General features: G+C 48.9%; 3 protein-coding genes across 8 annotated transcripts in view; 2 read left to right on the forward strand and 1 right to left on the reverse strand.

Annotated features, from left to right (window-relative positions):
* Window positions 1–12,679, forward strand: part of mcf2la (mcf.2 cell line derived transforming sequence-like a) — a 31,153-nt gene extending 18,474 nt beyond the window's left edge. For 3 of the 6 annotated variants that reach the window (XM_062561411.1, XM_062561410.1, XM_037464748.2), the window contains 28 exons: window positions 3,137–3,250; window positions 3,356–3,472; window positions 3,551–3,700; window positions 3,799–3,923; window positions 4,020–4,134; window positions 4,224–4,343; window positions 4,643–4,834; window positions 4,937–5,128; window positions 5,218–5,371; window positions 5,462–5,514; window positions 5,636–5,715; window positions 5,821–5,887; window positions 5,969–6,084; window positions 6,205–6,274; window positions 6,365–6,457; window positions 6,553–6,645; window positions 6,731–6,856; window positions 6,959–7,180; window positions 7,270–7,362; window positions 7,458–7,536; window positions 7,649–7,721; window positions 7,824–7,924; window positions 8,149–8,241; window positions 8,677–8,751; window positions 10,003–10,112; window positions 10,201–10,313; window positions 10,458–10,561; window positions 10,635–12,679. In XM_062561411.1, coding sequence (XP_062417395.1) covers window positions 3,137–3,250; window positions 3,356–3,472; window positions 3,551–3,700; window positions 3,799–3,923; window positions 4,020–4,134; window positions 4,224–4,343; window positions 4,643–4,834; window positions 4,937–5,128; window positions 5,218–5,371; window positions 5,462–5,514; window positions 5,636–5,715; window positions 5,821–5,887; window positions 5,969–6,084; window positions 6,205–6,274; window positions 6,365–6,457; window positions 6,553–6,645; window positions 6,731–6,856; window positions 6,959–7,180; window positions 7,270–7,362; window positions 7,458–7,536; window positions 7,649–7,721; window positions 7,824–7,924; window positions 8,149–8,241; window positions 8,677–8,751; window positions 10,003–10,112; window positions 10,201–10,313; window positions 10,458–10,561; window positions 10,635–10,756 — 3,162 coding nt within the window. In that variant the 3' untranslated portion in view covers window positions 10,757–12,679. The remainder of the gene's footprint in view (window positions 1–3,136; window positions 3,251–3,355; window positions 3,473–3,550; window positions 3,701–3,798; window positions 3,924–4,019; window positions 4,135–4,223; window positions 4,344–4,642; window positions 4,835–4,936; window positions 5,129–5,217; window positions 5,372–5,461; window positions 5,515–5,635; window positions 5,716–5,820; window positions 5,888–5,968; window positions 6,085–6,204; window positions 6,275–6,364; window positions 6,458–6,552; window positions 6,646–6,730; window positions 6,857–6,958; window positions 7,181–7,269; window positions 7,363–7,457; window positions 7,537–7,648; window positions 7,722–7,823; window positions 7,925–8,148; window positions 8,242–8,676; window positions 8,752–10,002; window positions 10,113–10,200; window positions 10,314–10,457; window positions 10,562–10,634) is intronic. The other 3 variants (XM_062561412.1, XM_062561413.1, XM_037464747.2) reach the window with 3 other exon arrangements.
* A 729-nt stretch (window positions 12,680–13,408) lies between these two features.
* On the forward strand, window positions 13,409–19,327 carry cab39l (calcium binding protein 39-like). Its single transcript, XM_037479757.2, has 9 exons — window positions 13,409–13,674; window positions 16,141–16,270; window positions 16,355–16,519; window positions 16,616–16,734; window positions 16,832–17,000; window positions 17,088–17,147; window positions 17,256–17,321; window positions 17,438–17,581; window positions 17,683–19,327. The coding sequence occupies exons 2-9, from the start codon at window positions 16,169–16,171 to the stop codon at window positions 17,860–17,862; spliced, it is 1,005 nt and encodes a 334-aa protein (XP_037335654.1). The 5' UTR covers window positions 13,409–13,674; window positions 16,141–16,168; the 3' UTR covers window positions 17,863–19,327.
* Window positions 19,328–19,767: 440 nt separating this feature from the next.
* Window positions 19,768–23,895, reverse strand: cdadc1 (cytidine and dCMP deaminase domain containing 1). Its single transcript, XM_037479704.2, has 12 exons — window positions 23,826–23,895; window positions 22,854–22,992; window positions 22,512–22,612; window positions 22,262–22,439; window positions 21,689–21,977; window positions 21,405–21,611; window positions 21,197–21,315; window positions 20,873–20,922; window positions 20,389–20,558; window positions 20,104–20,293; window positions 19,968–20,016; window positions 19,768–19,868 (listed from the first exon to the last, which is right to left on the reverse strand). The coding sequence occupies exons 2-12, from the start codon at window positions 22,951–22,953 to the stop codon at window positions 19,768–19,770; spliced, it is 1,554 nt and encodes a 517-aa protein (XP_037335601.2). The 5' UTR covers window positions 22,954–22,992; window positions 23,826–23,895.
* Between the last annotated feature and the right edge of the window lie 281 nt (window positions 23,896–24,176).

Raw genomic sequence — 24,176 nt, forward strand, 5'->3', positions numbered from 1 at the left:
GAAGCGCCTCCCTTTATAATTACTCCACCAAGTCAGTTTAACCTGCACACATCTGCACACTAAAGACCCCCACCCTCCCCCCCACCAATCCCAATGGTCCAGTCCTGTCTATTATCATACTGCAGTCCATTGGCCCGATCCATGTCTTTGGAGGGGCGTTAACAGACTGTAGGGTTGCTCTGACAGCAGGAAGCCAATAAATCAGTTTGAATCCATTTGGATTCATGCGAAACAAACTCAAACCCATGCAAACATTTTTTTTAATGGGAAAGAATAACTGTTTAGGTTAGTTAACCGGTTATCTTGTTTGTTTGATCAGACAATAAAACTAGGGCAACACAAGCATAATAGCAAAGATAAAATCCGTGTGGAGAAGCAGGTCTTTCAGTCATCTCACGCTTCCTTTACCAGGCAACACTTGGGTAGCGATGGGAACTCTGTATCTTGTGTTTTGGGTGTTGTTTTTGAAATGTTCAGGCTTTTGTTGAGGCTGCTGTTTGTCTCATCTGTTAGCAGTTATTAAATTAGAAGTGATTTCTACAGCTTATTTATTTTATTAAACACAGGCTAGAGGTCTTTTGTTGAGAGGAAACCTAGTAAAGTGATTGCTTTAGTTGGTTTTTGATGCCACAATACTGTAGCTGTTTTGTTTCAGCAAACTCGTAAATAAATGTTGCACTCGATGGAATGATCTATGCTCCTAAATCTAGACTTTGATCCGTAAAGTAAGGTCCTTATTTGGTCATTAGACCTTTAAAATAAGTCATTCAAAAAGATACACCAGTGGTTTCAGATTTAAACCTGTTTATTGTGAGCAGGATTGTTATAACTCGGCCTGAAGGAGCAGGTGACTTGCATGGTCCCGCCTACTCTGCCCACCAGCCAATCACACTTTAGCTTTACTGCAGGATGAAGGTCGTGCATCTCCCCGTGAGACTGAGACTCAAGGACGTTCAAGGTCACTTGCTGTCATTTGCTGCTTGTCCCCCAGGAAAGAAAGAAGAGGAGGAGGAGTGGGCAGCATTGGGTTGTTTGTAAGACCAGCAGCACCAGAAGTTCCCGATAAAATGATGTGCTACAGTGGTAGATACAACTGTGGATGAACCTTGACCTCTGGTTTATAGTGAACTGTTATTGTAGATCCAAATGGAACAGGCTGAATCCACATGCTTTTGCAGGAAAATGAAGATCAGCTGGTGCAGAGAAGAGGCGTGAACACTTTTCTAACCGCATCCTCCCTGGTCACTCTTTGTCCTATAGCCTGGACACGTCTCCTGGCCAAAAGCAGAGATGCAGACGGAGGGGGTTGGAGCGGATTGGGAGGGCCAACTCCCAGGGGGACAGTGTGGATATCGTTAGTGGACACGCCGGGAGTGCTTTTCCTCACCAGAAGCATATAAATCACCCTGGTCAACGGAAAATGATATTCTAATCCTAATCATTTATTTATGTGCGCCCTTTATCTGTGAGAAGTGTGCCTCGCTTTAACGTTCTCTGTGTCCAGGGGACGTGTGTGCACATTAGCATGTCTGCGTTCATCTGTCAGGGGGGATGCTGCCAGCAGATTGTGTATTATCATGGTAATGCAGAGGCACAAATTAAACCGCGACCTCTCAGGGTTTATTGAATTTAATGGGTTCCAATTACATGCGTGTTGCTTGTTGAGTTTGTCTGGTTTTTTTCTGGTAGAACATGAATCTAATTCAAAGTTATTTTGCATCTTTCCCACACCTTGTCATCCGCAAGTGTTGTTAATATTTGCTCTCGTTTTTTGGTAAAAAGGAGAGAGGAACCCAGGCAGAACGAGCGTTGAATTTTCCAACCTGGTTTGTCTTTCATCAGCATCACAGCAGGCGCAGAGTGTGTGTGAGTGTGCGCGGAATTGTGTATGGGCCAAAAATAAATGAGTAGCAGCACTCTTTTTAAAAGACACACTCAAACACACTGACATCAGTTACTCCCGCTCTCTCACACACACACACACACACACACACACACTGTCTATCTGTATCATCGCTCTCTCGCTCGTTGAGTTCCTTCGTGTACTGCATCTCGGTCCGCGCGCTTTCCCGACGAGAGCGGTTTCCGTGGTAACGCCATGCAGGAATTTCATGGCTGTGATGTAAGTGCACCTCTGTGTGAGCGAAGGCCTGCTTGCAGACTGAAATGCAGCCATGTAAAATATTCTGTCGATGTTCTCTGTGATTCTGATGAATGTCGACGACAATGGATGCAGGCTGTCGGCGGCGGCGACTCGTAGAGATTGAAGGCGCCAGTTAGTATGTTCCCTCACTCATGCATGCCTTTAAATGCTTAAAAGTAGCAGGTTGTTTGCGTTAGCAGCTCAGTACACACCGCAGCCACAAGCAGGATGGTGTTTGATTGGGCGGTGATCCAACAGGTCCAGGAATTATTTAAAGTGTTTTCCACAATATCCTCACTCTTTGTCTTCCCCGCTTTTATTCATGCAACTGCTGAAGATTTAATAAGCTTGTCACACATCTCTCAGCTTGCCTCTAGTCCTCTGTGTGTCTGTCTGTTAGCATGTCACCGCACATTGATTTTTGTTGCTTAACAGGGGCAATCCACAGGAGGAAGTCATAAGCAATATAACCCTTCGGCTGAGTGGCCTCTCGGGCTGCTGCCTGTGTAAAGGCAATTCTACGCTTTTAACCTGTCGGTACGGAGGTGGAGAGCCCACAAGCTGTGGTTACTCCCAAAGCCACAGGACTGATTTACCTTGTAACAGCTTGTTCGATGAAGGGTTGCAACTGGGAGGCAATGTAGGAGATTTAGTGGATATTGAATTACAGGGAAATAAAAACCTCTTCATGGTTCCCGGTTGCAGCCGAGGGACAGCTGGTCTAAAGCTTTAAGCCTCTCCAGCGATACTGAACTTGATATGTTGCCCCCCAAACTAAAGAGAACTGCTTTGCTAAAAACAGTTTATTTTAGATGTTGATCATATCTAAATGGCATCTTTATCTCTAACTATAGAAAAAAATGTCAGAATCTCAAAATATCAATTGATGCGTCACACTTTCCCTATTTCTATACCTGATTTCCTATTTTATTGGATGATAAACATGCTTGGTTGCTAAAAAAGTGAACATCCTCTTGTTTTTTCCTCCCTCAGGGTTCATTTTCAGGGAACTTACACTTGGTTCTGGTGTTACGTCCCACTACTTTGCTCCAGCGGACTCTGTCAGACTTCCTGTTCAAGTACAACAAGGATGAGTTCAAGATGAAGGTGTGACTCGCCTGCATCTCTCATTCTTTATGTTAAGTTACGCTGGGTTGCGTTTTTAACGCATAACTCTCCATGCATTGAGCCGGTCGTGTTTTGTTTTATCAGGTGGTGATGCTGAGTTCGGTGACTGAGCTCCATGCCTACATCGACCCGGGACAGCTGACCACCGAGCTGGGAGGAACGCAGGAATACCGCCACGAGAGCTGGATTTCGCACCGCACTGTACGTACACGCCACGTTTCCTTTTCGCAGGTACCATTGCGTCGTGTTGCACTGCGACCTGAGCGTCTCCCTCCGCAGGCGATCGAGGCGTTCGCCCTCATGGTGAAGACCACGGCGCAGACCCTGCAGGCGTTCGGCACGGAGCTCGCCGAGACAGAACTGCCCAACGATGCCGAGGCAACCACCAACCTGCTGCACGCACACACCCTGAAGAAGGATAACATGAAGGTCACTAATGCCTTTGTGTCTTTTCCAAGGCGTGCCGGTTTGGGGGGGGGGGAGAGGAGTCATTGTTGAGTGTTAAAAATGATTTGTCTGATTTTCAGGAGGACCTGCAGGTAGCTCTGTCCCAAGGGGGACGCCTGTTGGAGTGTATAAACGAGCCTCTACAGACAGACCCCGAATACGGCATGACCAACGATGAACTGGAAAACCTCGCTACCGTACAGAGGTATGAAGGGATGAAGAGCCGAATGCAAACCGTAGCAACGGACGGAGTCGTCCCCGAACAAATCTGTGAATCCTGCCCTCTCTTCCTCCCTCTCAGACTCCTGGGTCAGCTGGACGAAACGGAGACGGCGTTTGACGATTTCTGGGAGCGTCACCGCACCAAGTTGGAGCAGTGTCTGCAGCTGCGCCATTTTGAACAGCACTTCCGTGAAGTGGGTTGAATTCCTTGGGGGGGGGGGGGGGGGCGTGGCTCTGGACAGCTCGGCGGCGACGTGTTAACGGCGTGCGTGTTTTTTTGTAGGTGCGCGCCCAGCTCGATGTGACGTCAGAGCGGCTGGCCGGGTTCTCGGAGGTCAGCGTAAGCCCCGCCCACGCCGAGCACGTCCTCCGGGAGCTCAGCGGACAGGAGGACAAAGCATGTGTAAGACACGCACACACTGCCATGATTCATCACACAGCAAATGCTCAACACTTTCACCGTGGATGCATCCTCGAAGCCATATGGCCAATGATGTAATCAATGTGAAGCCCTGTACCCATCCCCCACTCGCTGCACGAGCTCCACATGAGATACATAAGGGGTTGATTGATTTGGTCAAAGTGCGTGTCCCCCTCCATCCAGCTCCATAATGAACCCACTACTTAGACGGAGAGGGCAGAGAAGGACATATATAAGGAGATTTATATTAAGGACGGCGCGTCGTTGATGTGTCTCAACAGGACGCGCTGGACCGCGCCCTGTCTCTTGCGCGTGATGGGGACCGGCTGATCGACAACTCCCACTACGCAGAGGACTCAATCAGGCCAAAGTGCAGCGAGCTGCGAGGAGTGTGCGAGGAGATCAGCTCCACGATGAGGAGTAAGAAGGACCTCCTGCTCAGGGCGATGGAGCTCCACCACGCTCTGGAGAAGGTAGGCGTGTGGTTGAGATCCTCCTTTTTTTCTTGGGTTACAAAAGGAGGTGTTTGTTCCAGACGTCGTGGTCCATAACGCCTACAAATGTTTTCCTCCTAGGCGTCGCGGTGGTGCGAGGAGGGCATCTTCCTGCTGGCCAGTCAGCCAGTGGACCGCTGCCAGTCTCAGGATGGGGCCGAAGCGGCCCTGCAAGAGCTGGAGCGATACCTGGACACGGCGCCGCTACACGCCATCGCCGACTGCGGCGCCATCTGCTGCCAGTATGAAGCGGTGCTCACAGCTCAGCTCAGGGTCGGTAGGACGTGGATTTGACAGAAGAAATTCTGTTTCTGTTTTTTGAGTTGGATGCAATAACAGCGATGGTGTTCCGGCTCGTTTAGGACCAGGTGGAGAGGGTTTTCCAGAAGCAAAGCTCAGTACAGGAGATGTTTGAGAAGAGACGCGTCAGCCTGAAGAAACTCGCCGCCAAACAGACCAGACCGGTCCAGCCAGTGGCCCCAAGACCTGAAGTGAAGTCTCCGCTCTCCTCGCCCAGTAAGCCTGGATCGATAGATCGACTGACGAAGACGACTTAATCTTCAAATCTCCTGACCTGACCAGTTTTTTTTCCCCTCTGTTCTTCAGATCAAGAGAGGAAAGAGAGAAGATACTCTGCAGATAATTCCCTCCTCAAAAAGGTAACTGTACAACTATGAATCAATTTTATTGGCAGTCAACATTTAAACCAAAATTGAGTTTGATTCTCCTTCATTGAGCATGATCAGAGATGTTTAACACTACGTGTGAATGTGCGTACAGGTGGAGTCTCCCGTACATAACGGTGGCACCAGACATGCTTCTCTGTCAGAGGAGGAGGAAAACCTGGCAGTGCTTCGGCGGTAAGTGGAGGGGGAAGGGGGCGATTTAAAGGTCATCCTCGGAGCCGTAGTCGAGGAAAGCGGCGGTGACGTCATGACGGAAGGTTCTGTTTCGGTGTGTTGCAGCCACGTGATGAATGAGCTGCTGGAGACGGAGAGAGCGTATGTGGAGGAGCTGCTGTGTGTGCTGGAGGTGAGTGTTGGTCACAAGGACTGCTGTTAGGTAAGTTGGTACTGGGTGACGCATTTGAACAGATTTAATATTCCTCTCCAGGGCTACGCGGCTGAGATGGACAACCCAGCCATGGCTCACCTCATCCCCAGCACGCTGCTGAGCAAGAAGGTCGTCCTCTTTGGCAACATGTCTGAAATCCACCAGTTTCATAAGAGGTACTCTCCCCGGCCCACTCGTCACGTACTTATGCTAAGCTAAGCTGCTACCTTCCGGTTCTCGATAACTATACAGATGTGAAAGTAGAGCTGCACTCTAAACCTCCATGTTTGCTGCAGGACGTTTCTAAAAGAGCTTGAAGCCTACACCGACTGCCCAGAACTGGTCGGCCGCTGCTTTTTAGAGCGAGTAAGCAGACGCATAACGAGCCAATTAAAGAAAAATATACATTTATCTTAAAAAGTCAAATCAATGACCTCATTCAACGTCTCCCTGTAGATGAAGGACCTGCAGATCTACGAGGCGTACTGCCAGAATAAACCGCGCTCTGAGAGCTTGTGGAGACAGTGCTCCGACTGTGCCTTCTTCCAGGTAACCCATCGCCTCGTACTCCCTTGCTTCCCGTGTGGCCTTTAAGAGCGATGAACTCTCAAGCATCCTCGTGGGTGGATGTCTTTGTGAACCAGGAGTGCCAGAAGAAGCTGGAACATAAACTTGGCTTGGACTCCTACCTCCTCAAACCCGTCCAGAGAATAACAAAGTACCAGCTGCTGCTGAAGGTGAGCTGTGCAGCTTTCCCCCGTGGAACCACCTGGGTTTATTTCGGTCTCGCTGTATTTCCCACTCTTCGCCGTGTGTTCGCAGGAGATGTTGAAGTACAGCAAGGGATGCGACGGATGCGATGACCTACAGGAAGCGCTCTCCTCCATCCTGGGGATCTTGAAGGCCGTCAACGACTCCATGCACCTGATCGCCATCACGGGATACGAGGTCTGCGGCGGCGGCTTCGTTGATCCCGAGCGGCCTCTCGGTGCACGAGGGCAGCGAATAAAACTCCTGTCCTGTCTTGTCCCCCCCCCCCCCAATTTTCAGGGTAACCTGTCGGATCTGGGCCGCCTGCTGATGCAGGGCTCCTTCAGCGTGTGGACGGAGCACAAAAAAGGTCACGCCAAGGTCAAAGACCTGGCCCGCTTCAAGCCCATGCAGCGGCACCTGTTCCTGCACCAGAAGGCGCTGCTCTTCTGCAAGAGGAGGGAAGAGAACGGCGAGGGCTACGAGAAGGCGCCGTCTTACAGCTTCAAGCACTCCCTCAGTGTGAGCTGACGGCGATCTGTTTTTTTTTGGTTGTTGTTGTTGTTGTTTTTTTTTACTGGGCTGACTTTGTACCTTCGTTCCCCTCTCAGATGACCGCGGTGGGCATCACAGAGAGCGCCAAAGGGGACAACAAGAAGTTCGAGGTTTGGTGCAACTCCAGAGACGAAGTCTTCATAGTCCAGGTGAGCTCAGTCGGCCTCGGCGCTCCGATAGGCGGAGAAGGAACCGAACACGCTGTTAATGCCGCGTAATCGTTTTTTTTTTTTTCTCAATACAGGCTCCGACGGCGGAGATCAAAACATTGTGGGTGAATGAGATCCGCAAAGTTCTGACCCAGCAGCTCAAAGCCTTCAGAGGTATCGTAACACGGCCGCGCAGACCTTCCTTTTTTGCGTTTCTTCGTCCCTGTTGTCTTTTTTTTTTTTTTTTTTTCAACGTAACCGGTTTCAACAGTGCCTCATGTTTCAGATGCCAGTCAGCAGAAGAGCTCTGACTCCGTTTTCCCGAGTCCCACCAGCAACAGCACCTCCATCTCCCTCAGGTGGGGTTGAAGTCTTGTATAAATATCGCGCCTCAGAAGGAGCCCCCACGGGTCAGAGGCCTTTTTTTATTTGTTTTCACGTTTGCTCCTCCTCGCCCGCAGTCCGTTTCGTAGCAGTGGACAGAAAAATCCCAAGAAGCAAGAGGAGAAGAAGGCGGAGACGAGCTCGGCGTCTGACTCCCCGTCTTCACCGAAACACAAAGGTGAATGTTTGATAAACGCTCACAGGTAGAGATGAAATGAATAAGTCAGCTGAGATGCCCCTCAGAGCTTCAAAGTGAACTCACTGATCTTCCTTTTCTTTTTCACCCTCATCTTCACGGCTCCTCCTTCTGTCTCTAACTCTCGGTTGTTATTCTTTTTATTTGGGGCGGGGGGGCGAAATCTTTATTTTTCCTCTTCCTCCATTTCAAACCATTATTTCCAGATGAACCAGTGACCAGTCCCACCACTGACAGGTCTTCAGTGGCTAAAAAGCGTTTTACTTTGCAGGGCTTCAGCAATCTGAAGAGTCCGAAAGGTAACGTTGGCAGACCCAGAGAGGATTTTAACAAGTGAAAAGTTTTATTCATAAGCCTTAATTTAAGCAACAGTGTTACTGACAGTGTTTCCCCTTCTGCCAGTATAGTTATCATCAGTTTTATAATAACAACAGTGCGTACATGTGCTGTGTTATTGAGTGAATGTGAACCATCACCTTATAATACCACTATGAGGTGAACTGGTGAATCTAGTTGATATGTTGCATCCTCCTGGTGGTGAAAGTCTGACATTGCTACTGCTGTAAAAAAAAACACCAGACTTACAGAAGGCAGATTCGGTGTCTTTCACCAAAGACTGGAGGTCACAACATGTACAAGACCGTTAACGAGTGTTGTTTTCTTGCTTCGTTCTCTTCTTCTTCTTCCTCTTCCTCCTGTTCCCTCCCTTCGCTGGTTTCTGCCTGTGTGGCCAGGCTCGGCTCTGAGCCCCGAGCACGCCTCCAAACGCCACTTGGTCAAGAGTGACCCCACGCCGTTTGGGCTCAAAGGTACATCGTCGTCCGATATATCTACCGGGCCCATCTAACACTGGAGCCTGTCATTCATCCTTCCATCACTAGACACTAGAGCGTGACACTGGATACGGAGTGACACCGAACACTAATCCGGCCGTAGAAGCTGGCTTTCGCCCTGCATTTACCATCCCAGTAGTGTACATGTGTTCAGAGGGGGGAATATGCAGGACCTTGAAGTTTGTTTGGGCCCGTGAACACCACAGTTACCTTGTGCATAACATTACTTTTTTCACAGGTCAAAGTAATAATCACTGAATTAGATTTTTTTGGGGGAGCATTGGGTTCTTGCTCGGCGTAGCACACGGACTAGAAACCCAAGAGAAGGTAAATTGATTGCGTACGTCAGATGGCAGCGATGCGGATCAGGTTCACCACTGGAGGTCTCTCTCCCCGTCCATGCCGCTAACCCAGCTGTCTGTCTGCGGGACGACCTGTCTCACCGACTCGCTGGCTGTCTTCCCCCCCCCCCCCCGTCTGTAGAGCCGGCTCCCCATGTCACTCTGAGCAGAGTCCGATGGATGAGGGCTTCTAGTCTGTTACAGAACAAGCGGGCAGGTACACAGCCGCTCTGAGGGGTTTGGTGTGGTTTGTGGTGGACACGGCTGGTTTTTAACTGCAGGTAAAGTGGGGCAAAGTATCCACCTTCCCTTCTTTTAGCCTTGCATTGAGTCATGTCTTTCATTAGGCCCTAGATGGTGGAAGTCTGCTCTCAGCTAATCCAAATATAACATTTTAAGTCTCACTTCAAGGCTAAAAAGCACAGTTTTCTGCAAGCCACCTACTCTGCCCCCAATGGATCACTCTCTTCCTCTGCTGTTGGGTGTTTTACGGTTTGAGGTTGTGCTGCGTGAACAATGAGAATCAGAACTTATTTTCCAGCGCCAGGAGCTTTGAAATCAATCCGTTCGATTCTCAGCAGTCTTCTGATCGTGAATCTTGATTTCGCTCTGGTTTGTGTTTCTCCATCGATGTTCTCTGGAATTTGCAGTTTGATTTGAACTTTGAGTCTGTGTGTAAATGTATTGATTCGTCAGAACAACGTGATTTGATCTGATTTCCTGGAGTAGATGGTGTGGTTTGTACGTGTAACTGGGACTCTCATTTCCAGAAAACATCGCTCTCACTCATATTCTAATCACAACTATCCACTCTGCAGAGTCACTCTCAGCATCACCGTATATTGCTTCCCGTGCCTCAGTGTTCCACTTATCTCCTCAAATGCAGGCTGGAACAAGGCGTCTCTCTCGGTGGATGCCACAGAAGAGAATGAAGGGTACTCTAGCAGCGAGGACCCCATGAACTCTGACCCCGAGGACGAAGTGGGGAGGAAGCTGGTGAGCCTCAATCTGAAAACGTCTCTTTTTACCACATTCCTTTCTGCCACCACTAAACGATTGCCTTTGTTGACCTTTGAACCCTAAGGCTCCAGGGAAATATACGGTGGTAGCGGACTGCGAGAAGGCGGGACCTCAGGAGCTGTCTGTCAAGAGTGGAGACGTGGTGCAGCTAATCAGAGAAGGAGAGGAGGGACAGTGGTAAACATCTGCTTTTCTCCAGTCCAAAGAATCTGTTTGAATATTAAAGGGCCCCATTAGTTTCACCCTAAATCCTTAAATGATTATGTGCAATAAGCAGCAACACCTCTGGGTAACAACTGCTGCTTGTTCAACCCTGTGCAGGTTCGTGAGGAACCTCCGCAGCAGTCAGGAGGGCTGGGTGGCAGCAGCGAACCTCCTCAGCCTCATCTCCGAGTCCAAGTCGTCCCAGTCGCTCAGCAGCTCAGGTATTCTGCCCACGTGCTTCGTTGTTTGCTTCATAGAGGCCCCGTATCCTAAAGCCTTTTCTTTTCCTCAAAGCCTCCGTGTGCTCTTCAAACACCGCTGTTGTTTGTCCCGCAGACGGCAGCGTCTCGGGGAACCTCAGCACTTCTTCCAGCTGCAGCGAGACCTACACCAGCTTCTCCGACATCAAACCGTGAGCCGGAAACATCTTGCATGTGGAATAAAACCCCAAAGATGACGGGAGGACGGATTGACACGCTTCCATCACACAGAACGGTCATGTCACAGTCCAACAAAAACCAACCTGAAATATCACCGCATCTCAGGATTCCAGCAGTTTTATCTGACTTTTTATCTAATTTCCGGCGAGCAGTTTTAAACTCTCGCCTTAGATTATTTTTAAATGTCCAGAATATTTCAATCTTGTTATAATGTAGCATTTAAAATGGACCGATTTGAAGAACATCCTCACTCAAACAGAACCCTCAAAGTTGATGACATCACGGTCCACAGATACGACCAGGCTGGTATTTCACACAATACTTGTGGTGTCGGACATTAATCGTACACTGTGAAATGTGGCGGCCTTCTGCAACGGGAAAAAAACGCTTTGAGGGCATCTGATCAGGGCTTCCCGGCTGGAATTGTGGTGTTCAGGTGAATGTCACCCACAGCTCCACCTGGTGGTCAGAAGTCAAACCACTCACATGGCAAGCGGGCAGCTTTGCCACAACCTCTGGACCTATTCTTTGTCTTTTTGTTCTTTTTTTTCAAGAGCGATAGACAGATTTGCTCTCTAAACTGCTCTGGATTTCCCCTCTCAGGAAGCCCGAGACGTTGCGTTGGTGGGCAGGTCTGCTCCCGTCGACCTAACGCCCTTTTGTGTGTGTGTGTGTGTGTGCGCGTGCTTCAGAACAAATCCAACTATTGTATGTCACCCTAATGCATTTAGCTGCTGGAATTATGTCCAACAAGTTAACTTACACCCCCCCCCCCCCACACACACACACACACACACACACCTTCACAGAAAGCTTTAACAATCTGCACATGAATCCAGTTTTTTTCTTCTTTCTGTGTCACGTCTGCCGCGCTCACCTGTGTTTGGTTTGCTGCGACAAAAGCCTTCTCTGTCCCCTCCCCCCCCCCCCCCCCCCGCTCCCGGCCCCGCTCGGCCATGTGACGGTCGCCACTTCTCCACGGGCGGCGCTCACCGGCGGCCCGGCCCTTTCACAAACATGTTTGCACCAGCCGCCCCACAGCAGTGTTTCCTTGCTCAATCCATGATGTGGAGGATCATCACTAAGAAGGGTGACGCGGGTTGGGAGTACTTTCCTTTTAGGTGTAAGACTCGATGAAACGGAGAGAAGAGTGATGCATGGTGTGGCATTCAAACCACCACCGCCTCTTGGGTTGTATTAGTCCTCCAGTGTATATCACCGCTGTGATTTGGTTACACACAGCTCTGACGATGACCTTTCTCACTCGAAGCCACGAATGTCCTCCCTATGAAAAAAGATTATTCTCCCTCCCAAAAAAAAAGGATGCTTACGGGCCTCTCCAACTGCGAGCTAAACCAGAGAGTAAACGAGCCGGGGGAGACGGAGAAAATGTATGTTACACTTGTACAGATGTGTCCTCTGTAGCTCACCTTGTTTTCCTTGAGAGCCTGTACATTGTGAAGAGGATCGTGGTTTATGTGAGTCTCCTGGTCTCTCTGTGGCATGTTCCCCGTGAACCTCTCTTGTCAAAGCCCAGGACAAGGAAAGTATTTTTTTTACCAGGCAACGTTGTATGTTGTGAGACTTTCTGCCCTCCTGGGAGCGGACTCGGGCACCAAACGTCAGTGTTCTGTCATGATCACACAATAAAGCTTACTGATTGTTTTTTACTTTTTGACTTGGAGGCTGGAGAGATGAGAAGGGTTATATATTTTCTTTTTATGCAGCACATTGCAGCAACCACTGTCTTTATTTTCCTATTGTATCTACTGAGTATGGTGTTGATATAAATATATTATAATGAGAGATATCTGTGTATATTTGTAAATATGTAATTCTCAATTGTATGTAAAATGAAAAGCAGCTTTAATAAAGTCTGAGATGGTTTCCTCTAAGGGATTTTGCCTTTTTAATTGGAATTTAATCTATTTTATTTTACATTTGGCAATGCCATTTGTTTCTTGGAAAACCCCAGAATTTGACCAGTGTGAGACATGTATGCTTTTACAAACACTAATAAATGGCATTAGTCAAATGTTTCAACAGTTTGTAATGGTTTTAGTAGTATTATAATTCGACATACATACATGGATATATTGATTATTTTATAAAATATGTATTTTGATCTAATGTGCAATGTTAACCACGTGATATACCTCCAATGGGCTTTTTCCAGTTAGACTGTCAAACTGTCCTGGGGTGCATTCCAACATGTACAACATCCGACCTTCAGCCTCTTTTCTCCTGAAGTTATCCATCTCAGTAATTTAAAAGAAGCAAATCATCTTAAATAGATAACATCGCACTACATTTTATGATAATATTTGAGGCAATCAGGATAGAAGGACTTGATGTGAGAGGATGAGAACGAGACTCCGCCGTGGCTGGAAAGATACAGATATATAAAGTTAGCATGCGGGAGTCGGACTCCTATCGGAAGTGACGTAATTTACTCTATAAAGCAAATGTGTGTGCGCGACAGAAATATAGTAAAAATAGAGAGCTGTCTCCGTTATATTCATAAATATAGGTGGCATTTCTACTTTTAACAGTTCCCATTTTAATTGAACCCTCATCGTTCCTTTGTTGGTCCGTTAGTTTAAACCGTGGACCGTCCTTGCAGCGTTTATTACGAAGGCTTACGCCGGAAATCGTTAGCTTCGTTCGTGCCTGCTTTACAGTTGACTGGAAAGCGACCAGATGGAATTTCGCACTGGCTTCTTAACAGATTCCGCACATTCTGAATTGTATCGCTCACATTTTTAACGGACTCTCCGGCTGACAAACAGCCCTGGCCTGACTACTAAAGCCTGTCGGAGAGGCTCGGCTGCGCTGCGAACCGGGACAGAAGCGGTCCAGACATTGAAGGATACCCCACCAAACACCCTCCCGCTGTAGGTACCGTTTGTAGCTCCCACTGCCGAAGAGCAGCAGCTCTCGAGTCACCTTTACGGAGCGACGGTATCGCCCTTGACAGTCTTCGCAACTTCGTTCGGGCTCAAATGTGTGTTGTGCTATTAAGTGACACCTCTGCGGTGCCCGTCGTAGCAGCTGTTTTTTTGACATAGCGCAGGGCAGTTGAGATTAGCTCTGCGAATCTGTCAAACAAAAAAGGGAGTTTAGCCGGAGGCGAGAGGGGTGTAGCCTCGTTAAATCACGTTGTCTGGGACTGTTAATGCGTCTTGTTTGTACGCTATATTTCCTCCAACGTTGTGTTTCTCGGGATCTTTAATTCTTCAGCAGCACAAACGCAGTGCGTGTTTTTGTCTTTGTTTTTTCTCCCTCCTCGCTATGTTACTTTAGACGGCCAGCGTCACGCCGGCGAGAACAAAAACATTGCAGCTTCCGGTAACGCTTTTCATAATAAGACCTGTCAAACACCATTTAATGCTCAATTCATCAATCAAGTTAACTGATCCCCAGAGAGTTGCCATTCATGCTTTAGCATTGATAAATCTGCTATGCTAAGATTTATAAAGCACACCTATATTGATACCTGAAATAATATATGAACCCTTGTTGATCCTTTTTGCATTTAATTACCAATAAGCAATAACAACGAATGAACCCTTCTTGCCTGCATCTGTTTAGTTCGGGTTACACAAGACTGTTCCTCACTCAGCCATGACACTGTTTATCTAAGCAGGTGGACGTGCAGCAGGTGTACGTGCAGCTCTGACACATCCAATAGCAAAGAGCTGTAACTGAATCTCCTGTGTGTCTAAACGGCAGCGAAGTGGATCAAATGCAGGCAGGCACCCGCGTCCGTAGTCTGCTGCGTGGGGACAGTAGCTGAAGTTTGAAAAAAGGGATGATTTCATTTTTCCTCCAAATCATTACTAATCTCAGGAAACGGGCCCGAGCTGGTGTTTGTGCTTTTTCAGGGAGCGTTCCTCTCCTGGTGCCCTTGGAGAGGACAACCTTCTTGTCGAAGATGACCCCTTCTGTGACCCCTTGTGGCACCGTAGCAAAGCTGCCTATTCAAACTAGAATTTCGAACAAACCAGGATGTTTGGAAAAAAAAAATATTTTTTTTTTAAACGGAACAGTTTGGACTTGTATTCGATTTGGTTTGGTTTTAAGCTGAGTGACTTTTCAGAGGAGCAGACACTGACGCAAACCAAAGCCGCTAAAAGCGTTCATGAATGTGCGAGGAGTCCTTGAAACCTGTTTCTAGCACGAGCCTGGATCTGCCCCCGATTGTTGTTGTGAAGAACGGACTGACATGTAGGTGTGAAGAGAACTTTCCTGCTCCACTGGAATGACTCTGATTAGTCATCGAAACCACCGGCTACCAGTGCGACTACCCGCAGACCATTTGTAGGGTTTTTCTTTTATGTTCTTATTCTCGGGCCTGGGTATATGCTGGATTTTTGTGTTTGCATGAAGCAATTCATTGATTAATATGGTAGTCAATCCATAGAAAAATGGGTGTTAAATATTGGTCGTTCTTTAGTTTGAAGCTCTCGGTGTCCTATGTGACATTAATCTGAGTGTCTTTGTATTTCGGACAGAAAAGAAGGCAATTTAAAGTTGTCTCAAACTCTGCCGATGGTCATTTTGGCTTGTGGTTATGATGAATCAACAAAGCATGAATCTTCTGAGGGTGATTCCTGCTTGTATCTAGAGCAACCTTATAGCTTCAGTCTGTATTTCCTTATTTCAGGCCCCTATAGTCCTTCATAATTCCATCTGAATAGATTAGATTGTACCTAAAAGAGAGCTGTGTGCACCAGTGGAATTCCTTTACATAACGTTGAGTCAGTCTGGGGCAGGCCGCGAGGGGACACGCAGGCTGCACAGTTTTCCCCCGACTCTTTCTGACTGTCGGGTCCCTTTTAACATACAGCTGCAGCCACAAGGCCCGGAGGACAGAGTGGAAATATTCCACCTCACGCGCAACGTTGTTGGATCAGAAAGCAGGGGAGTTTGCTCGCTTATCCTTTGACAAATATTGACGGTGGCCGCCGGAGGCACGGCGTCACCCGATAATAACGTGAGTTACAGCCGCTGAATGCATATTGTTAAAGGCACCGGCGGGCGAGTCTCTTTCGGAGGGAAGGGGGAGTGGCAGCAGAGGTGGATGGAGAGAGGAAGGAGTTGGATTTAAGAGGGAGGGCGAGGATTAGCAGTCACGAGCTCGCCGCCTCCTCCTTCCTGAGCCGGTCACTGCTGCCTCATTCAAAAGCTCACGGTCACATGGCCCCCAAACCTTCTCCCTGCTTCTCGTGGGAACGCTTCCCCTTCGATTAGACCCCTTCACTTCGCGAGTCGTTGATCCATCTCCAGACCGTGCATCCAACGTGTCATTGAGCGCTCCCTTTTATGTGCCCTGTGTGTGTGTGTGTGTTGTGGTCCAGGTCCCTGAGGCGAGTGTGTCCGTCCACCATGCCGCTGTTTGGTAAATCCCACAAGAGTCCGGCGGACATCGTCAGGACGCTGAAGGACAACCTCGCCATTCTGGTCAAACAGGACAAGAAGACCGACAAGGTAGAGAAGGGCCCGTCCTCTCCTGACACCTCACTGCCATCCTCACTTGTCATCTTTAATGTCTGTTTTTGAACCCCCCCCCAGGCGTCTGAGGAGGTGTCGAAGTGTCTGGTGTCCATGAAGGAGATCCTGTACGGCAGCAACGACAAGGAGCCTCACACGGAGACGGTGGCCCAGCTGGCCCAGGAGCTGTACAACAGCGGCCTGCTGCTGTCGCTGGTGGAGAACCTGCAGGTCATCGACTTCGAGGTGAGGAGAGCCGGGGTGGCTGGCAGCGGTGAGGGGGGGGGAGGAGAAGCTGCAGCGGGCGCTAGAGGGTCACGCGTCTACTTTGTGCCTGTCCAGGGGAAGAAGGACGTGTGTCAGATCTTCAACAACATTCTGAGGCGGCAGATCGGGACGCGGAGCCCCACCGTGGAATACTTCTGCTCCCACCAAGAGGTCCTCTTCATACTGCTGAAAGGGTGAGACACACACACACACACACACACCGGTACGTGTTCCACAGAGTGGGAAGGCTTGCCGAGAGGTGACACAAATGATTGTCCCCTGCGGCGGAAGGTACGAGACTCCCCAGGTGGCTTTGAACTGCGGCATCATGCTGAGGGAGTGCATCCGCCACGAGCCGCTCGCCAAGGTCGTCCTGCAGTCGGATCACTTCAACAGCTTCTTCCACTACGTGGAGATGTCCACCTTCGACATCGCCTCCGACGCCTTCGCCACCTTCAAGGTGCCTCGGGTCCTACTGTTCTTTTGCAACGTTGCACTCTTTAATTTGATCTTTAGTTTGTAACAAACGTTCCCCGTCTTTTCGCAGGATCTCCTGACGAGACACAAGGTGCTCGTGGCCGAATACCTCGAGCAGCACTACGATGCCGTGAGTCATTCTTTAACTCGTGTGCTGGAGAGTGCAAGACGGATGTGAAGGCCACATGTTCGAGCGAGTCTGCCGTTTTTTTTAATGCATTGTCTAACGTCACCACAGGTGTTTGGGGATTACGAGAAGCTGCTGCACTCTGAGAACTACGTCACCAAGAGGCAGTCTCTGAAGGTGTGACTCCGCACAGCATCGAACACCATGGATCCCAATCGGAGAAATTCAATTCCGTTGCAGCATAAAAATGCATGCCTTGGTTCTCTCTCTCTCTCTCTCTCTCTCTCCTGCAGCTCCTGGGCGAGCTGCTGTTGGACAGACACAACTTCACGGTGATGACGCGCTACATCAGCAAGCCCGAGAATCTCAAGCTGATGATGAATCTGCTGCGAGACAAAAGCCCCAACATCCAGTTTGAGGCCTTCCATGTGTTCAAGGTCAAAAACGCGGCAAATGCAGAACGTTGTGTAGAAATCTCTTTCTTTGTAAAAATGTGTGTCTGACCCCCCCGCCCCCCCCCCCTCTCTCCTCTCTTCAGGTTTTTGTCGCCAACCCCAACAAGACGCAGCCCATCATCGACATCCTGCTCAAGAACCAGACCAAACTAATCGACTTCCTGAGCAACTTCCAGAAGGACCGCACGGACGACGAGCAGTTCAACGACGAGAAGACCTACCTGATCAAACAGATCCGGGATCTGAAGAAACCGGCCTCCTAAAGGAGCGCCGCTTCCCGCCCGCCACTTTTTATTTGATTGGAAGTTGACAGTAAGAAAAAAAAATGAAAGAAAAACCCCCCCCACTGACGGTTAAGATGTTTCAAAGACGTCATCTGGCTTCATCTCGCTTTGTTGGTTCATTTACAACTTGTGCAACAGTAGTTTTCGGTCTCTGTTCTTCCTGTAGCGCCACTACTCATGGTGTTTAGAGGCAGGAGATTAGCTCGGGTTGAAAAAGAAAAATAGACCGACACAATTGTAACAAATCAGATGCAGTTTCAGCTGAAGTGTTGATCATTAACTATTTAAATGAAGTAGCTGCAAATGAAAAAAATAGCCAAATGGCAACACTAACAACCTTCTCATCCCCTCGACCGCTCCAGTTTTCTCCCTCTGAAAAGAAATTGGGCTGCAAGGAATCGCAGCTTTTGGGATATTTTGAGGCTTAAAAACAAAGCGCCTCCTCGGTACATCGATGGCTGGTTCTTTTTGCTCGTGGATTTTAGCACTTTCTGTATCATATTAAACGACGTTTTGTTAACTGTATCACGTGGTTTTCACTCGGCTCGAGGGGGGATTTGTGTTTTATATGTAGTTTGATTTCTTCATCGTGTACAGTTTTTGGTTTATTAGTGCCGTGTGGGTGAGAGCGCCACCTGCTGGCCAGAGAGAGAGAGAGAGAGAGAGAGAGAGGGAGCATCCTTTCAGCCCTCCTCCTCCATGTGGTAGAAACGGCAAAGGAGATTCAGAGGTGCCTTTTGGGGTTTTTATTTGTATCTCTTTCCTCTTTTTGTATATTCAGTATCTTTCCAGGGGGAGCTCAATTCTAATATGCTCCGAGTGGAACATATTTGCTGTGATTGAGCGGTGAACCTCTTAACTCGTGATTGAAACATTTTTTTGAACTTTTTTGCAGCGTTGGTTGCCGCTGTGTGCGGCTCAAAGGTCAGAGGTCATAGCGAAGTAGCGCTGACTTAAACCCTGCAGACCCATCGCAGAGCGAGGCCAAAGTTGTAATTGAGAAATGTAACGGTTTAAAAAAGATACATAAAATGTACAAAATCAATGACGCTGAAATGCCACTTTTTATATTTGACTCTAACTAAAACTCCTAATTCCATTTTCTAATAGCGACATTTGCACGTATGTCAGAAGAAAAAAACAAACCCTGAGTTTATTTCCCACTTGATATTTGAAGTGCATCCGAGTTTCATGTTTAAAGTCTAATATTTAAACCGAAAAAAAGTGCAGTGCAGCTGGGTGAACGTAACAATTCTAAACCTGTGAATGTTCCCTGTTAACCCGGCGTAAAAGAAAAACGGTTCTCCATGTCGATGAGAGTAAACAAGCAGCTTTTTATTGACGCTGCAAGCTGAGGCGCATCGTGTGAATCGGAGCAGAGCCCTCTCTCGTCTCTACACGCGGTTGTACCACTTTCACAACAAATAAAAAGATGGGAATGCTTTCTTTGTGTGTGTTCGTGGTATTTTCTCAACACCTTTTGTTATATCCTGAAAAGATGCTTTAACTTCCACTGGATTGAATACAAATGAGAGTGTATTTGTATCGGATTGTTGATTCTTAAAGTTGAGTACCAGTACAACACTCACAGCAGAGTATCATACATACATCTATTCGGATGAGTTCAAATCAACGATTCACTTATTAAAAAAATAAAATGATCCACACATCACACGTTATATTACTATTTTAAATATATAGTTTTTTTGGTCTCCTCCCTCTTTAGCCTCCTCGGGTCGAACGCGCAGCAGCAGCAGATTCAAGTCACCAACGGGACGCAGCGTTTATTCCTCCCAGTTCCACCTGCGCCGAGGCAACCGTCAAATATAAAATCTGTGGTCTGCTTTTTTTTCTTTTTTTAAAGGTGTCCCTCCCGCCTGCGTCTCAGCCGACCTCCTGCGAGTCGTTGGATCTGTCGGCGCGCCGCTTTCTGGTGCCGCGGCTCTCCCGCTCGGCCGGCCCGCCGCGCTTCCCCGTGCAGCCATCTGAAGAAGAAGAAGAAGAAAAAAGGACTGCAGGTTACACAGCAGCGGTCGCGCGCCCGTTGGCCGATATGTCCCGAAGGGCCACGCGGTGGAACTCACTGGCGTGGCGAGGGGGAGACGCCGGGACAACCGCAGGGCTCCTCCGCCACTGTGAACACAGGTAAAAAAACAAAGAAAAGCGTCACCTTGCGTCCGCTTGCCCCGGTTGCTACGGCGACGCCGCGGGCGCACTCACCACGAACTTGCCGATGCTCCTCAGGCCGCCGAAGCGCAGGTAGGAGATGTCCCCCTTGTCCTTGTCCCGGTCCTGGTCGCAGGTGTAGATGTGCGCGATGCCGGCGCCTCTGATCAGAGGGACGCACTCGTCGCACGGACACTTGGTCACGAACAGCGCGGCGGGCTCCTCGGGTTTGATGGGGCGAGTCCTGGGGGAGAAACACAGGCGAAGCTCACACAGGGAGGGAGGGAGGGGGGGGGGAGAGATCCCTCTGACCGGGAGGAGGGGGGGGTTGTCTCCGACCTGAAGGTGAGGGCGTTCTGCTCGGCGTGGACGATGTATCTGTATTTGCGTCTCTGTCGGTCCTCCTGTTTGGTGTCCATCCGGGGGTACTCTGCGTAGTGGGAGCCTGCTGGGTAGGCGTTGTACCCGCAACCCACCAGGCACAGATGCCCCGTTCCATTACTGGCAGCCTGGGACAGGAGAGCAGCTCCACTTTAAATATATTAGGAGGAACATTAATGCGCTTCCTCTGCTATTGACGATGCAGGCTGACCCATTAAATTAATGCATTCCTACTTTGTTTTTGCTCGTTCTACAACAGGAAATTTGTTTGCCATTTTGGGACGCGAGTCCAAATTGAAGATCACTATCAGTTTACAGAAACAAGAAACTGCTAGCCGGGCTCAGTGCAAAGCTCCCAGGTCCAGACCAGGCCACAGCAGACTTGGATTGTGACACCTTGTGTTAAAAATAGAAGCTAAATCAAAAAGAAAGCTGAGCTCACCGATGGTGCTTTGGCCCAGATGACGGCACCCACGCCCACTTTTGGGTCCTCTGGAATGAAAATTCACAGTTTTGCATGTTAGAGGCTGGTGAGCTCCGCCTCCAGAGTCCCAGTCGAGATACTCAAACACAGGAACCAAATGCTGACCGTAGTTATCTGTGGTTCTTGTATTCTAAGGATATTTGTAATGTGATCTTTTTTTGAGATGCAGTGATGAATATTGTTGTTCATCCTCAGCTTATTATTATTGTTTGTTGTGTTTCTAACCTCTCGTGGTTCAGTGTGACCGGACGTGACAAAACGAAGGGAAAAAAACAACCCGACCTGTTCTGTAAGACAGCAGCTTGGCTTGGATGATGCAATGGCGAGCCACTTCTTGGGACAGCTCCTCCTGACGGGCGGGCAGGGGACTCTCTGACGGCTCCGGGGTGGAATGCTGCTCCCTGGTTGGACAGGAGCGACGCGGTCAACAAACGGCTCGCGGCGAGAAGCGCGCGGAGGGGCCGCGAGCCGCTCTCTGACCTGCTCTGACCTGTGGAAGCCGTAGTGTTGCTGCGGCACGCCGGCCGCCACCGCCGCCAGGACCTCCACCAGCTGCCTCATGTTGTGCCTCAGGTTGGAGAAGGACGGCTCCACACAGAAGTTCTCCAGGCCCATGTGGGTCAAAATCTCCCGGTGCTGCTCGGGCGTCTGCATCAGGAGTCTTCTGGAGAAGGCCTTCAGGTGTCTCGTCCGCTCTCTGGGAAGCGGGAGGAAACGTTTTAGGTGAAACGCGCCGACGTTTTGCCAAAGCATTGAGGCGCTACGGATTGGTACCCGTTGAATAGCTCGTCTGTATTCAGGCCCGGTTCGTCGTCGGACATTCTCTCCAAGAAGTCGCTCCCCCGGGAAGTCTCGTCCACAAACTGCGCCAGGCCCGGCGCCAGCGGCTGCAGCAGCACGCATATGTGCGGGCGGCTGTTGGACTTGAGCTTCTCCGTTGCCACGGCGTCCAGCGCGGCCTCCTCCGAGATGCGGCCGCGGGAGCTCGAGCGGTCCTCGGCGCCGGGCCTCAGCATGCTGACCTCGGGGTCACCGGGCCAAAAGGAGATCTCGCTGACTCCGGCTGGAGAAGAGAAAGTGGCATTGTGCATTGTGGTGGAGGCGGAGCCAAAGCGATCCAAAGTTCAGCTCACTACCGATGTACATTAGGTCGGCGTGATTGTAAAATCAGCGCAGTTTACAACAGTGTGACAGCACCCGGAGCACATGCTCCACTGTCCCTTTATGCTATGTAGACCTTAGACCTTACAACTTGCCCAACAAACATGGTAACAGATTTAGAAATAGCTGCCTAGCCACCCTATTGTGGTTCGAAATAGGCAAAGTTCATCAGCACAGTCTCCTCACCGTTGATGATCATCTTGAGGCAGGAGGCGCAGGGTCGTCGGGAGAAGTACAACTGACAGTCAGCCAAGCAGGCGCCATGTTGGAGGATGGCGGCCTGTCCCGCATGGAGCTCGGGTCCAGAACAGTGGAGTCCCGCCACCTTGCCGTCCCGCACCACCACCAGACCCGTCCCGCGGATCTGGAAACGCGGCTGATGTTAAATCACTGTTATCCAATATGGCATATCATCTCAGTGTGTTTGCACACCAACCTCGCCGTGGTCATCTTCTTCGGATTGCCCTTGGGGGAACAGCTCCATCCACAAACTCAACAAGGTGAACAGGTTTTCGTTTGATAGCCTGGGATCATGACCTGGAGGAGGGACGAAAACCAAACGCAGGGTCTATGCCAATCATCCTGTTGTCCTTATTGCCATGGCGACGCATCCGTCACCCTAGTAGCACACATACCACCCAGCAATGACATCATTTTGACGATTATTGTTATTTGTTATTGTCTGTGGTGTCTCATCTCCTCACGCATCAGCTGTTTTATGACGCGACCCAACAGCGACCGGTATTGCTACCATTGACTATTTCTCCCTCCGGCTCACCTTGTATCCTGCTGTCAGTCTGGGTGCCGCCGTCTCTGGTATCGCGACCCGGTACGGACTGGCCCGGATCGGCTGGGTTCTTCACCTCGCTGTCTTCCATCCAATCAGCGATAGAACACTCGACCGACCCCGAAATCCACTGTGAGAGGAGCAACCAGAAGGAAGAGAAGAGTTAGACCTGCTGTGACGTTGACTTGCTCCAGAGACAGACGTGACAGATCAACACTGTTTCCGGCCGCTGCTTTCAAAATAAGATAACGTTAGCAAGTCATCAGTTAGCGATTGGAGTATCGCTGAATAAGGATGCTAAATTTACACTTACGAAGTGCTGGGTTATCCTACATATCCTCCACAGAGGGACTGCCCTTATATCTGATCCTATCGCCGCCAAAGGAACTGTGACATTATGTTACGTAACCTTTGCGATACGTTAGACCTGGTTGGGGTTAATAGTCGATGGCTTGACGAAGATCCGGACTAGTTCCGCATTAGCCTCTGACGTAACAAAGGGGGCGGGGAAACGAGGAGCACTTAACAAAAAGCAAAAGCAAAATAAATGCGCTGAATAGGAATCTTTTTTAATAACATTTTTATAAGTTTCTGTAGTGCAGCATCACGTCAGGGAATGTGTACAAAGTAGGAATGAACTAAAAAGAGACTACTTTAGTGCTAATGAAACAATGCAGAGTTAAGTGATTTATGAATAGGCCTACGGTTGTTTCAAGTAAATATACATATAGAAAAACATGTCAGTTATGAAGAAACTATTCCTAACTGTGAACCATAGCTCTAAATTGAACCAAATGACCTGTAGTTTTATAAACTAAAATAAAAACAATTAAAAAGTAAACTTAATACAGTATACTCTTAATACAGTAACTGGAACAATCAAAATTTTCATCACAGTTTTCATCAAAAACGAGACTATTTGCTCCTAATACCTTCAAAGCGCAGAAACCCAACATTTCTTACCTGAACTTATCTTTGATGAATCAACAGCGTTCTTACCTTACAATCTAGCTCCGGCCAGATTAAATTCCTTGGTTGTCTTAAACATCTGAACGAACCAAGAATTGGAAAGCTAAAAAACGAAACTGAAACTTAGCGGAGTGAAGTCAGCTGACCTGACCAGTAACACACCAGGACCTGCAGGACCAAGCTGACAAAATATCTCTCTCACTTCGACAGAGCATTTTAAAACGTCCACATTGCTTAATAACCTGCAGTGTCTTGTGCTTTAATTAAAGTGGGGTTAACTTTCTTAACCAAGAAATCATCAAGGATTTCATTCGGTCTCAGTGGGTGGTGCCTTTACGCCGATAA

Source organism: Pungitius pungitius, chromosome 3 (assembly GCF_949316345.1).
Source record: "Pungitius pungitius chromosome 3, fPunPun2.1, whole genome shotgun sequence".
NCBI classification, from domain to species: Eukaryota; Metazoa; Chordata; class Actinopteri; order Perciformes; family Gasterosteidae; genus Pungitius; species Pungitius pungitius.